Below are 15,864 nucleotides of genomic sequence, written 5' to 3'. Positions count from 1 at the left end.
TAATATCTCCACTTTAATGATAAAAGTCCTAAGTATTGGGAAGCTATAAAGTTCATGGTGGGAGTTGACAGGTTTCCCAAAATCTGATTTTTTTCCCCCAAAATCTAATTTTTGCACAAAAGCTTTATTATTGGCATCTAATACTATATTTTGTTGTTGTTGTTTTTTTCCTAATACTGTCTTTTGGGAAAAAGATCTGCCAGATACCCAAGTCTGCATTATCATATTTTTTCTATCAGTTGTTCTTCCAGTTAAGAATGGTATTTAGTGAAAAAAAATGGCTAGTCCATCTAATTGAAACATTTGTACAAGTGCTTTACTTTATGACAGCATAATACTGCACCATGCACCAGAGGTGTTTTACTTTTATTTCCTCTGTAAAACAGACTCCTACTTAAGAGTAAGGATTTAATAAATAGAATTTATAGTATCTCTTTGCTTTATCAAGGTCATTCTTAGGAAATTGATACGACAGCCTCGATTGTGCTAAGGTACCAGCAGTTTTACTTACCAGTTATTTTTTTCACTATTAGTATAGATGGCAGTACAGTGAAGAAAGGCAAATAATATCTTAATATTATTGGGAAGGTTTTTACCTCACAGGACCCCTGTAAACATCTCAGATTCTGTGGACTTCATTTTGAGAAGAATACTAGTAGAGTATTACCATTTTATGATTATGATTGCTGTTAGTAAAACCTTAAGTGTTGTTTATAGATAAGAAGAAAAGCTCTTTTGGGGGTAGGATTTACAAAATTATTGGAATTGTGTTAAGTAGTGTATACAGAAGTGACCAGTAACCACTGGTTATAATTCTTAATGCTGTCAGCTGAACATGATGCAGCTTTTGCTCTTTTAAAAATTGCTTTGTAGGGTCGGGCTTGGTTACTCATGTCTGTAATTCTAGCACTTTGGGAGGTTAAGGTGGAAGGATCACTTGAGCCCAGGAGTTTGAGGCCAACCTGGGTAACATAATGAGACCTCATCTACTGTACTAAAAATAAAAAAATTAACCTGGCATGGTGGTGTGCGCCTGTGGTCTCAGTAACCTGGGAGGCTAAGGCCGGAGGATCACTTGAGCCCAGGAGTTGGAGATTACAGTTAGCTGTGATTGTGCCACTGCACTCCAACCTGGGTGACAGCAAAACCCTGACTTGAAAAAAAAAGTTCCAATATAAACAGATTCTGTTATAATTTAGTCAGGCTTTCTAATAGATGACATTTCTCTCATGTCTTCCTATACCATAAAAATTCATAATGCAAAATATTACTTTTAATACAAATTATAATTCAATTCACGTGCCATCCAGATGAGAATTTATTGCTATGCCTTGTGAAGTTGTCTTAACAGAAATCTATTTTGTAATATGAGGCAGAATAAATGAAAGATAGTCTTTCATATGTTTTCTTTTTTTTTTTTTTGAGATGGAGTTTCACTCTTGTTACCCAGGCTGGAGTGCAATGGCGCGATCTTGGCTCACCGCAACCTCCGCCTCCTGGGCTCAGGCAATTCTCCTACCTCAACCTCCTGAGTAGCTGAGATTACAGGCACGCGCCATCATGCCCAGCTAATGTTTTGTATTTTTAGTAGAGATGGGGTTTCACCATGTTGACCAGGATGGTCTCGATCTCTTGACCTTGTGATCCACCTGCCTCGGCCTCCCAAAGTGCTGGGATTCCAGGTTTGAGCTACTGCGCCCGGCATCTTTCATATATTTTCAACTTGGGAAACTGAGTTCTTAAGCGTACTTTTCCTTACAAATTGTTTTCAAGCTTTCTATTTTGAAAAGTTCACATATAACCAGAGTAGACACAATGGTATAGATAATAAACTCACACCCAGTTTCGTGAATTGTTAATTCATAGATAATCCTATTTTACTCATGTCCGACTTCCTCCTACTCCTGCCCCAGTTATTTTGAAGCAAATTTCAAATGTCACCTTTCATTTTTAAATATTTCAGTATGTATCTCTCAAAGAATTTAAGATCATAACTTAGAGAAAAAAGCATTATATCTTGGTTTCTCTTAAAAGTAATGTAGGGCTAGGCACAGTGGCTCATATTTGTTATCTCAGCATTTTGGGAAGCTGAGGCAGCTGGATCACCTGAGTTCAGGAGTTGGAGACCAGCCTGGCCAACATGGCAAAACCCTGTCTCTACAAAATACTAGCCAGGCATTGTGGCATGCAACTGTAGTCCCAACTACTCAGGAGGCTGAGGCAGGAGAACTGATTGAACTTGGGAGGCTGAGATTGCAATGAGCCGAGATTGTACCACTGCCTGGGTGACAGAGTGAGACTCTGTCTCAAAAAAAAGGTATTAGCAACCTGTTAGTGCCTAATAGAAATATTCTAACCTCTTTGACTTTTTTTTTTTTTTTTTGCATCAATGTGCTTTCGGACTAGATGTACCTGATGTATTGGATAAAACACTTTTTAAAATGAATATTGTTTCCTTGAGCTTTTCTACCTGTTCACCTTGATCTTGTACTTTGTGATTATGCTAGTAGACATGGCAGAAAAAACACATATGGATGACTAGAAGCTTTGAAATTATTTTAAGATTTTGGACTTTTCCAGGATGAAGAGACTCGGCACAGCCTTGAGTGCATCCAGGCCAATCAGATCTTTCCTAGGAAGCAGCTGATCCGAGAGGATGAGAATCTTCAGGTAATTACAGACCACTTTTAAATGTAACATATTTATTTAGGATTAACTGTATAGCAGAGTTAATGGATTGAAGTGTAATGTACTTCCGTGTGTGTGTATATAATTTTTTTTTTTTTTTTTTTTTTTGAGACAAGAGTCTTGCTCTGTCTCAAGGCTGGAGTGCAGTGGCATGATCTCGGCTCACTGCAACCTCTGCCTCCCAGGTTCAAGCAGTTCTCCTGCCTCAGTCTCCTGAGTAGCTGTGACTATAGGCATGTGCCACCACATCCAGCTAATTTTTGTGTTGTTAGTAGAGACAGGCTTTCACCATGTTGGCCAGGATGATCTCGATCTCTTGACCTTAAGATCCACTTACCTTGGCCTCCCAAAGTGCTGGGATTACAGTGTGAGCCACAGTGCCCAGCCTATTTTTTTTTCTTAAACCCTACATGTAGTAGAAATGGAAGCTGAAAAACGTCTCATTTTAGCAAGACTTATTTCCCGAGAACCCACTATTTAAGATGATCTTCTCTGTATCATTCCTTTAGTAGTTCAGAATTTGAATAACTAGATACATTTGAATTAAGTGAGTATAAACCCATCCTCTTTAGTTTCCTTACCTACTTATGTTCTGTGTTTTCAACTTCAGTGGCAGAGGATTTACCATCCATTTAGCTAACTGATGTTTGAAGCTTTTTTTTTTTTTTTTTTTTTTTTTTTTATTTTCTCTTTTTTTTTTTTTTTTTAACTGCTTCAGAAATCTGAAGGGTTTCTTCCATTTCAAAGGTTCCTTTCCTTGAACTTCATGGAGAGAGCACAGAGTTTGTTGGCCGAGCGGAGGATGCCATCATTGCCCTTTCAAATTACAGACTTCACATCAAGTTCAAGGAGTCTCTTGTTAATGTAAGTGATTACCAACTCTTATCCCTCTAAGATAGATGGAGAAAGGAAGTAGCAAAATGTAATGTTCTCAAAGAAAGGAGAGGCATACATAATTGGGAGTAAAAGCATTGTGTGCTTAGCTGTTCTCACTTAATTTAGCACTCAAGGAACACTAGGTTAGCAAGCAACTCTTATGCCTGATTTAAAATGATGGCGTGTAGTTGTCAGTTGAGGTGTCCATTGTTTAGTTAACAGTGAATGATGTACTAGGTAATGCTAGATCATTAAGCTTTATAAAGGTATAAAGTCTGAATAGGCTTTTATTCCTCAATCTTTAGTAGTTACCGACAGCCTGAGTTGAGATAATTCCCTGGGCCTTAATGTCAAATGATGAGATGTACTTTGAGCTCACTGCAGACTCTCATTTCAGCATGAAGTTACTCTAATGACTTCTTGGTGGTATAAGTATAGATGTTAAGTATAATGTTTATTTGCATAATGGACTATGTATTACTGAAATAAAGGAAGGCTCTTGATTCTCAAGAGTACATTTACCCTTTTCAGTTATGAATGTCCTCTCAGTGAACTGTTTCTTCCAGTGCTCTGCTATCTTTAGTCTTAAATGAAACCGACAAAGGCCTAAAAATTTATGTACTTAGACACCAAATGCCTTCTTCCTTCTATATTTGCCAGTGTGGTGGCTTTCTACACTTGACTTATAGCACATAAAAATGTATTATGACTTGTTAAAACAGCTCAGGACTATAATTTTATGCAGATTGTATTTTGGGTTCATTTTGGGATTCTTTGAAATCTGTTGAGTTCATTTGTTTTACTGAGCAGTCCAGAAAGAAAAAAGACTCATTGGCTGTCTTTTTTTTTTTTTTTTNTTTTTTTTGGTAGTTGACATTTATTTCTTGTTATTATCATTCTGGCTTTGTATTTAAGCATTTATGTCCAGGAGCAGTTTTGGCCTGAATCCCTTCTGGCTTCTAGATTTGGGCCGTGATTATAGCAGTTACATCAGTTTTCTGTCTATCAGCTAAAGATACACACCAGATTCATTAAGGAAAGAGGCAATGCAGTTCTTTCATACTATGTAGCACTTTGTTTAGAAGGGTCCACTTGGATTTGAGTAGTCATGAGTGATGAGGAGGGGAAAGGGGGGATATATCTATAAAATTCCAGCAACCGAAAATTCCCCACCAGTTACTGTGGAAGTAACTATAGTAACATTTAGCAGAACTTCCCAGTTTAACTTTGTGTTCTTTCAGTGTTTGAATGCCTGGAATAAATTATAATTAAATTGCAGGCCAGGCGTAGTGGTTTACGCCTGTAATCCCAGTACTTTGGGAGGCCAGGGCGGGCGGATCACAAGGTCAGGAGTCTGAGACCAGCCTGGCCAACATGGTGAAACCCCGTCTCTACTAAAAAAAAAAATTAGCAGAGCATGGTGGCACGTGCCTGTAGTCCCAGCTACTCAGGACGCTGAGGCAGGAGAATCTTTTGAACCCGGGAGGCAGAGGTTACAGTGAGCCAAGATGCGCACCACTGCACTCCAGCCTGGGAGACAGAGTGAGACTCCAATATAGTTTGATATCATTGCATTTTCTTATATCATCCTGTATTTATCAGTTTATTGGTTGATGGCCAGATATTTCAGAGACTATTTGTAGATCTATTTGGGAATAAGGTCTGCTGGAAAGAAAGCATGAAACTGATCATATCGTTTATCAGCTTAAAGCCCTTCAGTGTTTCTTCACTACTTCTCTGATGAAGATCAAATTATTTAGCACAGCATGAGGCTGTTTGGTCCCTACCACGTTGTCAGCTTCCCTCCTTTCCGCATTCTCACTTTTTCTTTTTGTTTTTTTTTTTTTTACTTGTAAAAGCAGCCTCCTTGTACTATTCAGCCATACCGCACACCTCTGTGTTCTTTTCTTTTCCGCCCAGGAACTTCTCTTCATCTGCCAAAATTTAGTTCAGATGATAACTTCTTCTGTGAAGTCTGTTAGTCCCAGTTCCCTCTATGACAGTTACACTCTTTCTCGTGTCTTTTATATCTGGGACATTCTTTTACAACATAGACCAAATAGGTTGTAATTTTTGTATCTTCAAGATCCAGCGTGTCACCTGGTGCCACTATATTTAGTAAATATTAAATGAATTGAAATTAATGTGCGTTTGAAGTGGGCATTAGACCCTTTTCCCCCCTTTTGGGTTTAAAGCTCATTTTAAAACAGTACATTTCTATGAATAGGCTGTGTCTGAATTGTTTCAAAGGGTAACTGTGTGAGTAGGTTGTTGACTCGGATTGTTGATCCCCCCACTGTGATTAAGATATAATACTTAAGGAAATTTACCACTGTTCTTTCTTTTGATCCATTTTCTTAAACTGAAAGTGTTTTCTCTGTTAGCATTATAACCCTCTTAAGGCATAGAGCCTACATGTTACTTAGAAGTTCAGGGTAGGCCAGGCGTAGTGGCACATGCCTGTAATCCCAGCACTTTGGAATGCTGAGGCAGGCGGATCACCCGAGGTTGGGAGTTCAAGCCCAGCCCGGCCAAAATGGTGAAACCCCGTCTCTACTAAAATACAAAAATTAGCTGGGCATGGTGGTACATGCCTGTAACTGCAGCTACTCGGGAGACTGAGACAGGAGAATCACTTGAACACAGGAGGGAAAGGTTGCAGTGAGCTGAGATCACACCATTGCACTCCAGCCTGGACAACAGAGGGAGACTCTCTCTTAAAACAAAAAACAAAACAAAACAAAAAAAACTCAAGATAATGGCTTTGTACAGAAAAATGATCGCAGTGGCTTTAAAAATTTCAGATTGAGAGAGACTAGAACTCCTCCATAAAAATAATTTGATCACAATTAGTGCAAAGATTCCTGGAACCTGAAACCTGGGGTTACTTAGGAAATAAGGATTCCTCCTGCATCAGGTCCTGGATGGAGATCAGATAGTTGGTAGTGGTATTGTCCCAACTTCAGCGCATAAGTATTTCAATAAAATGTGTATATTTCAATAAAATATGTTAGAACAGGAGGCCCCCCCTTAAAGGTTATTTTATCTAAATCAAACACATTTAAACCATCAAAGCCCAAATGTACCAGTATATGTTGTGGCATGCTCCCAGTTTGCATCATTTTATTTACTTAAGTCAAAATACTTAGCATTTTAGAAAATGACTTACCATTAAGTTTTAATTAGCTACCTGATATCATATATTCCCTTTTAATTTCATAGAACATTGAATAAAATGTGTCTGTAGATTTTGATACCATAAACATCATTACCTTAATTCACATATTCACTGAATATCAAGTTCTAGTTCCTATGGTAAAGAATCTCTGTAGTAGAGTTCATGTGTAGCATTTAAGGTATGAATTGCTCCTATTCTGTGCTCTTCCCAAATAATTATTATATATTTACAGACATAGTTCCTTGAAGCTTAGATAATTTATAAACAAGTGTTCAAGTGGCATTCATGAAAGTTTAAAAGTTTTTTTTGTGTGTGTGTGTAATTTAATAGACTGCTTCTCAATCTGCTGCTTCTGAAATCCCAGTAAGTAGCATGAGAATCCTAGGCGGTTGCTGCACCTGTGCTTGGAGCAAATTGATTTTGAGTGTTACATGCTCACCTTGCATATCAGCAGAATGTTTCCCCTCTGCATGAGTCTTTTTCCTCTTACTGGACAAAATTCTAGTTGTATGCTACTATGAGAATAATTTATAGGGTAAGGAAAAAGATCTGCAGTTTGTACATAAGCAGATGGAATTGTGACCTTCAAAAAAATGTAGATCAAGTTTCTATTAGAAATAATTTGTAAAATCAACACTAGTTTTTCTTTTTCTTTTTTTTTTTTTTTGGTGGGGGAAGCGTCGGAGATGGAGTTTCACGCTGTCTCCCAGGCTGAGTTCAGTAGCACAGTCTCGGCTCACTGCAGCCTTAGCCTCTTTGCCTCAAGTTATCCTCCCACCTCAGCAGCTCTGAGTGTTGGGACTACAGGTGTTAGCCACCATACCCTGCTGCAAAAGAGATTATTGTTAACACTTAATGCACTTTGGTCTAGCATTCATGTAACAGTGGGAGTCTCTGAAACCAGTGCTGGAGGCTTATAAATTGTCAAAGGTGAGTAATAGAGTTTGAGTCTTAAACCAGTGACAGTCTTCTTCTGGTGCTTAGTGGGTTTTCTGTTGTTCTTTGTTTTTTTGAGACATGGTCTTACTCTGTCACCCAGGCCGGAGTGCAGTGACGCCATCATGGCCTCACCTTCCTGCATTCATGTGATCCTCCCACCTCAGGCTTCTGAATAGCTGGGACTACAGACACATGCCACCATATTCTGTTAATTTAATTTTATTTTTTGTAGAGATGGTGTCTGTGTTGCCCAGGCTGCTTTTAAACTCCTGGGCTCAAGCAGTCCACCCACCTCGGCCTCCTAAAATGCCAAGATTATAGATGTGAGCCACAATTTCTTTCTTCCTTTTTTTTTTTTTCCCAGAGACAGGATTTTGCCATTTTGTCTAGGGTGATCTAGAAGTCCTGGGCTCAAGCGATCCTTCCGCCTTAGCCTCCCAAAGTGCTGGGATAATAGGCATGAGCCATTGTTCCCAGCCTTGATTAGTTTTTGATTGAAAAAATTCTGTGCCCAGATATTCCACTTTATTACAGATGGTAGATTTAGACTCACTTCTTGCTTTATTTTTACTGTTACTGCCATTTTAACTTCAGGTGTACAAGCGCAAGATTAGTACTTCCCATTCAGACTATAAAAAGGGCATTTGTTTTTAAAAAGGTAGAAATTATCCCACTCTAAATTCTCGTGCTTAAAAATAATGCACATGTATGCACACACACCCAGAATGAATTGAGGATGTAAATATAGTAGGGTATGATGACATCAGATCCCTCTGGAATGTGACAGTATTATGGGATATACCTGTGCATGTGTGCTAAATTTTTAAACTGCTGCTCTTCTGCTTTTTTTTGGATTGATGCTCTTAAGGGTGTTGGTGTCTGTGATGTGACTTTTGGCTTTTGAGGAATTGGTTATAGCACTGAATGTGTTTGATGCATTGTTTGAGCATGAGTTTGGTGAAATTTATATTGGGAAAATCATTGTAAAGTGAGATTGAGTTACCTGGCAGATGAAGATAGAGGAGAGAAGAGCAAAAAGAAAATGAGTTGCTACAAGACGCTGAATCAGTAGGTTTGAGACGATTTAAAAGTGAGTTTAGATTTCTTGCTACTCTTCTACAAATGGAATTGCCTCTGAGGAATTTTGATTTAAACTCTATTTTCCTCTTGAAGATCCCTGGTGGAGAAGCTACTTACTTATGAAAGAAAATCTAAGGTAGAGCTTATATGGAAGAGAAGTCCAAGTGTAGGGGAAGAAAGAGAGGCACACCATGTATGGTGGAAGGAGCCCAGGCTAGAGGACAGACATGGATTCTGGTCCTGACTTTACTACTATACTAGCTTATAGTGTAGTCATTTAACCTTCCTGGGCTGAAAAATGGACTGGCTCTTGAATCTATAATTTGGTTTTGAGGTTGAATATAGGATACCTCTAGTTATAGAAATGATAAGAGTTCCTTTTCATATGTGAGGAAATTTGAGGAACCTAAAGCAATGGAGTGGGCCTTAAGAAAGTAGAGAAACAGTATGTTTTGGATGAAGGTATGAAGAGGAAAAGGCCAATTCTGCCTTTTAGAATAGGCAGTCTGGAGGGAGTGCTGAAGGAAAACACTGGGGTAGAAAGGAGAAGAAAAGGGAGATACTTGTTATAACATCAGGTGTTTCTCTTTTATATGTCCCTATTCTTGCTGCATATTGAACTTTCCTGCATGTGACAGTCTGCATGAATATTAAAATCTGCTATTCTTCATATCTGAGACTTGTGTACACATGGTTGTTTTTGGTGACTTGCTAATGTCTGCAATCTGATTTGAACGCATAGAACCAACATTTTAATTCTTCTTTCTTAAATTTACTATGTTAAAATACAGAAAATATACATATGTATATATTGCCTGAATTTTAGGCAGCAAATGTTTTGCATGCTCTGAGATATTTTATTCCATTAAGTTTGGGCACAGGCCATTGGGGTCTAGTTTAGTAATAAGGATGTAAAACTTACCTGTTTGTAGCAAAGTAGCAAAGGCTAATCCATTTTCCCCAGCAGCTGCTTAAGAGCATTAGCTGGTTTTCATGTCTTCTGTTTGTAAAGAAAGTCAATTGCAGGGGACTTAGGATGCAGGTGACTGCCGAAAGAGCAGCCTCTCCATGTGGATTTGCAAAGCTCACTCTAATCCTATCCCAGAGTCTTCCCAGGCCCCGTGCCTGAGATTTCCTTAGTTGTGACTAAGGTTCAGAAAGCAGAGGCTGGTGACACATGGGAAGACTGGAGGCTTGCCCAATGAGTTGGCAAAATTTTAATTGGTAAAATTTTAGAAAATTGTGACTAGACCTCAGGCTTCTTAATTGCCAGTCTGGCAGCCACATTTTGGGGGATATAGAGAGTTAAGGTAGTTAGCAGGAGTACTACAAAATAAAACGCAATAAGAGTCTGTTAAGACCACCCAGAGGACTGGCCTGAGAACAAAGCAATGTTGTCTTCTAATCTCTATCTTAATCTCAGCATTACTTTTTTAGTTTATCTCTAATGATAAATTGTTTTTTGTTTTGTTTTGTTTTTTCCTTCTTAGATGCACAGGTCTTGGAAGAATTCTTAGCTGCCTCAGCTGCAGTTTCTCACAGCACCTTGGGGTTAAGGACTTGAACAAAAGCAGAGGGCTCCTTTTACTCTTAGAACATAGGCAAGATTTCTTAGTTTTTCCTCTGATGCCCAGTCCTATTACATTGTAAGGGATTTTTTTATGGATTGTAGATTTAAAAGCAAGAAGACTTCAGTCATAAGATCGAAACTCCCAGTCATTTATCTGAGTAATATTATTTTGCTTTGTTCTCTTCTTTATCCCCTGCCCCATTTTGTTTCTTTGTCCAGCACTGGGCTTCTTTTTGATCCCTGCATCCTTGTTCTGAGAGTTCTGTGCTGACTAGGAGCTCTGTGGTGGGGCAGAGTTTGCAGGAGTCTTGTTCCTGAAACTGGCTCAGCTAACACGAGGGCCATTCTGTGCAGACAGCACTCTTGTTCCTGTCTGCATTGGAGGAGACTGCCTTCCTCTTTGCATACTAACACAAATTGTTGGAATGCTATTTGCAACTTCCAGAGACACATTTTGGCTAGGCTTGATACAGTGTAAAAGGCAAATGGCCTACTCCTTTTTCAAGGAGTAAGAGTATTCACTATTATTTTACCAGGTTTGCATTGAAAGTCTAGAAATTGCTTTTTGAAGCCAGGGGTTGAATCAGGATGATTTGAGGGATAGGAGGAGGATCCTCATATTGCCCTCAAGATTTGGCACCCTGTCTAGATGCTTCGACTTCTATTTGTCTCCCTTTTCTCTGTCTGCTGTTTTACATAATGCTGTGTACAGTAGAGTCTGCAGACCAGATTGACAGGGAGGAACCATTCTAGCTTGTTCAGACCTCAAGCCCTATTTGGCAAACAGGACTCCTAATTGATCTTTTGAAGCAAATCAGAAACAGTTATTATAGTTTTAGCATCTTTGATCACTGCATGGCCTTCTCCTTCTCCTTCATACCTTTGAGTCTATTCTATTTATTAGAGAGCCTGTCCAGCAGCTATTGTCCCATTGTCTTTCTGTGCAATCCACAGTCAGATTAGACCTCCAGCCTTTTTCAGGAGCCTCATTGGCTAACAGTAAGCCATAAGCCCACTCTGTCATTTGAGGCAAACAACAGAGTCTCCCACCTCCATTCTGATCTGTAGTTCTTTTCTATAAGCAAGAATATATTACCATTTTGGTTCCCTTCAGCTTCTGTGTCATTGCATCGTTGCAAATCATAGCCGGTTATAGCATCTAAAAGTAGTACTTCGATCTTGAGAGTTAAGTACCTGAGAGATATATTCTCCTCTTCCAAAGGTGATACCACCTCTTTGTTGCCCTCATGCTATGAGATGACTTGAGACCACTGATTTGGAGATAAAGGGATGTCCTAATTCATTCTGTAGTAAATCACTTGAGTACTGTTGATCCAGATAAGTTTGCAGTTCTGTTTTTGTTGCTTTCCCTTATAGATCTAATTAGTCTTATTGGACACATTGAAGAATTGCAAGGTCAATGCAATTTTCTTTATGACTAAGAAGACTTCATTTTTTTAAATTGCAGGTTCCATTACAGCTTATAGAAAGTGTTGAATGCCGAGATATATTTCAGCTTCATTTGACTTGCAAAGACTGCAAAGTTATCAGGTATGTGGTGGTATGTTTGTGTTGCTGTTTAGTGTGGAAAATGTTTTTAAAAAATAAGTCCATTGTTTGGTAACTTAGTAAGATACCTTTTGAAGATTAGCCTCATTAGGAATATTTTCTGAGTAGTTTGTGCCTAAGATGTTTTATCTGTAGGATGAATAATTTGCTATGTTGAAAGATGTTTTTTTTAAATTTGGAAATAATTTTAAATTTACTAAAGTGCAAAAATAGAAATAGTACAAAGAACATCAGTACACCATTCACCCAGATTCACTTGTTAACATTTTACCATTTGCTTTATTATTTGCAGAGCCCTCCTGCTGGGGTGTGTGTGTGTGTGTGTCAGAGATTCTTTTCCTGAACAGTTCAAGTTACATAATCATGGCTCTTAACCCCAAAATACTTTGGCATGCTTTCCTAAGAATAGGAATATTTTCTTTTCTTTTTTTTTTTTTTTTTTGCGATGGAGTTTCGCTCTTGTTACCCAGGCTGGAGTGCAATGGCGCGATCTCGGCTCACCGCAGCCTCCGCCTCCCGGGTTCAGGCAATTCTCCTGCCCCAGCCTCCTGAGTCGCTGGGATTACAGGCACACGCCACCATGCCCAGCTAATTTTTTGTATTTTTAGTAGAGACGGGGTTTCACCATGTTGACCAGGATGGTCTCGATCTCTTGACCTCGTGATCCACCCGCCTTGGCCTCCCACAGTGCTGGGATTATAGGCTTGAGCCACCGCGCCCGGCCAGGAATATTTTCTTATGTAACTATAGCATCATCAGTTTTCAGTTTTACATTGATAATACTTTTGTCCAGTCTGCTATACATGTTCCAATTTTGTCAGTTGACCTAATGACCTATTAATGTTTCTTACAGCATTCTCTCTCATCTCTGTCTCATTTAGTACAGGATCTAGTCTAGGCCACATGTTGCATTTAGCTGTCATGACTCTGTAGCTTTCTTTAATCTGGAACATTTTCTATAGCCTTATTTTGTCTTTTATGACATTCACATTTTACAGAATACAGTCTTTTGTTTTAACGGAATGTTTCTTATTTTGTTTGTCCAGTGTTTCCTCAGTTAAATTGAGGTTATGTTTTCTCAACTGGAATACTGTATATAAGATGTCACGTCCTTTTCAGGATACTGTATTACATCTGGAAGTACAGTGTTCATGTCCTTCATTGGAGATGTTAATTTTGATTATCCCAGTCAAGATGTCATCTGGTTTTAGTATAATTTCTGTATTTTTTCTCTTGCAACTAAAAACAGTCTGGAGGAGGCACTTGAGACAATGCAAATGTCCTTGCTTCTCATAAAAATTTCTCCTTAAGTTTAGCATTCATTGATGATTTTTATCTGTGTTAACTATAATGGTTGCAGGCCATGCACAGTGGCTCATACCTGTAATCCCAGCACTTTGGGAGGCTGAGGTGGGTGGATCACTTGAGGTTAGGAGCTCAAGACCAGCTTGGCCAACATGGTGAAACCCTGTCTCTACTAAAAATACAAAAATTAGCTGGATATGATGGTGCATGCCTGTAGTCCCAGCTACTTGGGAGGCTGAGGCAGAAGAATCTCTTGAACCTGGGAGGCAGAGGTTGCAGTGAGCTGAGATCACACCATTGTACTCCAGCCTGAGCAAAAGAACAAGACTCCATATCAAAAACAAAAAACCAGCGACGACGCCTGAAGTGCATTTTTAAATTTAATTGCTCTAGAGGTCTTAAATTCCACAAGTTTTTACTGCATTCTTACTTGTTTTGGGGTCCCAGTAAACATTATATGTTGGCATATTGATGAGCCACCGTGATTGGAATAAGGGAGAGGTTTAGGTGACCCCATGGTTTTACGGTATTTTTTAAATTGCTTTTTAGTCAGTGAGATTTGGTTATTTTTGATAGGTACTGGCTACAACCCAGTTTAAGAAGGTTGCTTATTACTCAGTTTCTTAACATTGCATTCAAAAAGGCCAAATAATTAAACAAATCTTTATTTTTATTTATTTAGCTTTTTTGAGACAGTCTTACTCTGTTGCCCAGTCTGGAGGGCAGTGGTATGATTTTGGCTTACTCCAACCTTAATCTCCCTGGTTCAAGCAATTCTCCTGCCTCAGCCTCCCAAGTAGCTGAGACTACAGGTGCATGCCACCATGCCTGGCTAATTTTTTTTGTATTTTTATTAGAGATAGGGGGTTCAACATGTTGGCCAGGCTGGTCTCGAACTCCTGACCTCAAGTGATCCGCCTGTCTTGGCCTCCCAAAGTGCTGGGATTACAGGCATGAGCCACTGTGCCCAGCCTAAACACATCTTTATTTTATTTTATTTTATTTATTTTATTTTAGATGGAGTCTTGCTCTGTTGCTAGGCTGGAATGCAGTGGCCCGATTTCAGCTCACTGCAACCTCTGCCTCTCGAGTTCAAGAGATTCTCCTGCCTCAGCCTCCCGAGTTGTTGGGATTACAGGCGTGCACCACCACACCCAGCTAATTTTTGTAATTTTAGTAGAGACGGGATTTCACCATGTTGGCTAGGATGGTCTTGATCTCTTGACCTCATGATCTGCCCACCTCAGCCTCCCAAAGTGCTGGGATTACAGGTGTGAGCTGCCGCACCTGGCCTACATCTTTAATAAATTAGTTTTCACTAATTATTTTAACTCATTAGTTGTATATACTGAAATTGCAATTGACAGTAGAATTGTTTTGTTCTCTATATGGTCATAGCTGAAAATTACAGCGCAATCTGTCTTTTGGATCTGATTTGTCCTAATAGCTAAATAATGAAATTAGTCCCTAACTGGCTAAAAATAATGCTGTGGTTTTTAAACTTGATCTAATATGTTATTATGAAACAAAAAGGATTTTTCTAAACATTTTTAGTGAGGGACAACCATAAAGCTTTGATGGAAGAAGTAGAATAAAACTCCACTCATAAAAGAATAGTGGCCATCTTTTGGTAATAATTGTGATTAATGAATCTTAGAGATTTTATTAGTCTAAAAAAGTAGATTTTCCACATGGTCAGCTTCCTTCTTTTGGACATTTTGTTTCATTGGCTAACATTTATTTTTCTTGTAAGTGATAATGAACATGTGAATGACTGGCTCAGATGCTTTCTTGATTGTAGTTCCCACTTCACTACAAGTGGGCACTCTTGAATGCTTTTCTTACATTTCATTTCAACTGTCATCTGATTACATCCATACTGTTTGACTTCACCAAAGGTGTCAGTTTTCCACCTTTGAGCAGTGTCAAGAGTGGCTGAAGAGACTAAACAACGCAATTCGACCACCTGCTAAAATAGAAGATCTCTTCTCATTTGCATACCATGCTTGGTGCATGGAGGTCTATGCCAGTGAAAAAGAGCAACATGGAGACCTGTGCAGACCAGGTAGGCCTTTCTGAAATGTGCAAGTGGCCAGGGGCTTTATCAAGCTACTGATGGAGGTACTTTTAACATGCAGTGGGACCCAGAAGCAATCAGTGTATATTTTAGGGAACACCTACCATGTGTCCAGCATTCTTCTCAGTTTAAAAGAACATGTTTTCTGCCTTCCACAGGAAGGGAAGAACACTAGATGGCATCACAATCTACTGGGCCTAAAAATAGCTCAACTAGAATAAGGTTTTATAAATATTATGGAAGCTTAATCAAAGAAAGTTATGAGTTTTGTATACATGTGTGTGAAGACTTCATATTTAACGTGGCTTTTGAATTGGCTTGGAAAGTTGAATAGGAGTTCATTGGTTAGAGAATGGGGAAAAGAATATTAGAGCAAGTAGCATGAACAAAGGCACAGAGGTGTGGGAATAAGCTGTAGAATATAAAATGGTCTTTTGCTCTCTTAAAAATTTCAAGTCAAACATTACTTATTATCACAGGATGAAGAAACAGAGGTCCAGAGAGGCCATGTGTCTATGAAGAACAAATATATTGTAGATTTTAACATGTGACAAAAGAAGAGAGAGGAGGGAGAGAGGGGGT

The 15,864-nt window shown here is 38.9% G+C and overlaps 1 protein-coding gene across 12 annotated transcripts in view; it reads left to right on the top strand.

Annotated features, from left to right (window-relative positions):
* The window catches only part of MTMR3 (myotubularin related protein 3), a 131,942-nt gene that overhangs the window by 78,956 nt on the left and 37,122 nt on the right, over positions 1-15,864 (top strand). For 6 of the 12 annotated variants that reach the window (XM_017499630.2, XM_017499627.2, XM_037728217.1 and 3 more), the window contains 5 exons: positions 2,581-2,670; positions 3,436-3,552; positions 7,073-7,105; positions 11,800-11,882; positions 15,104-15,270. In XM_017499630.2, the coding sequence (XP_017355119.1) occupies positions 2,581-2,670; positions 3,436-3,552; positions 7,073-7,105; positions 11,800-11,882; positions 15,104-15,270 (490 nt within the window). Of the gene's footprint in view, positions 1-2,580; positions 2,671-3,435; positions 3,553-7,072; positions 7,106-11,799; positions 11,883-15,103; positions 15,271-15,864 lie in introns of those variants that run through there. The other 6 variants (XM_017499634.2, XM_017499640.2, XM_017499633.2 and 3 more) reach the window with 2 other exon arrangements.

This window comes from Cebus imitator, unplaced genomic scaffold (genome assembly GCF_001604975.1).
Source record: "Cebus imitator isolate Cc_AM_T3 unplaced genomic scaffold, Cebus_imitator-1.0 Scaffold258, whole genome shotgun sequence".
Lineage (NCBI taxonomy): Eukaryota > Metazoa > Chordata > Mammalia > Primates > Cebidae > Cebus > Cebus imitator.
Note: the sequence above shows the minus strand (reverse complement) of the source record. Positions and strands in the feature narration are given on the sequence as shown.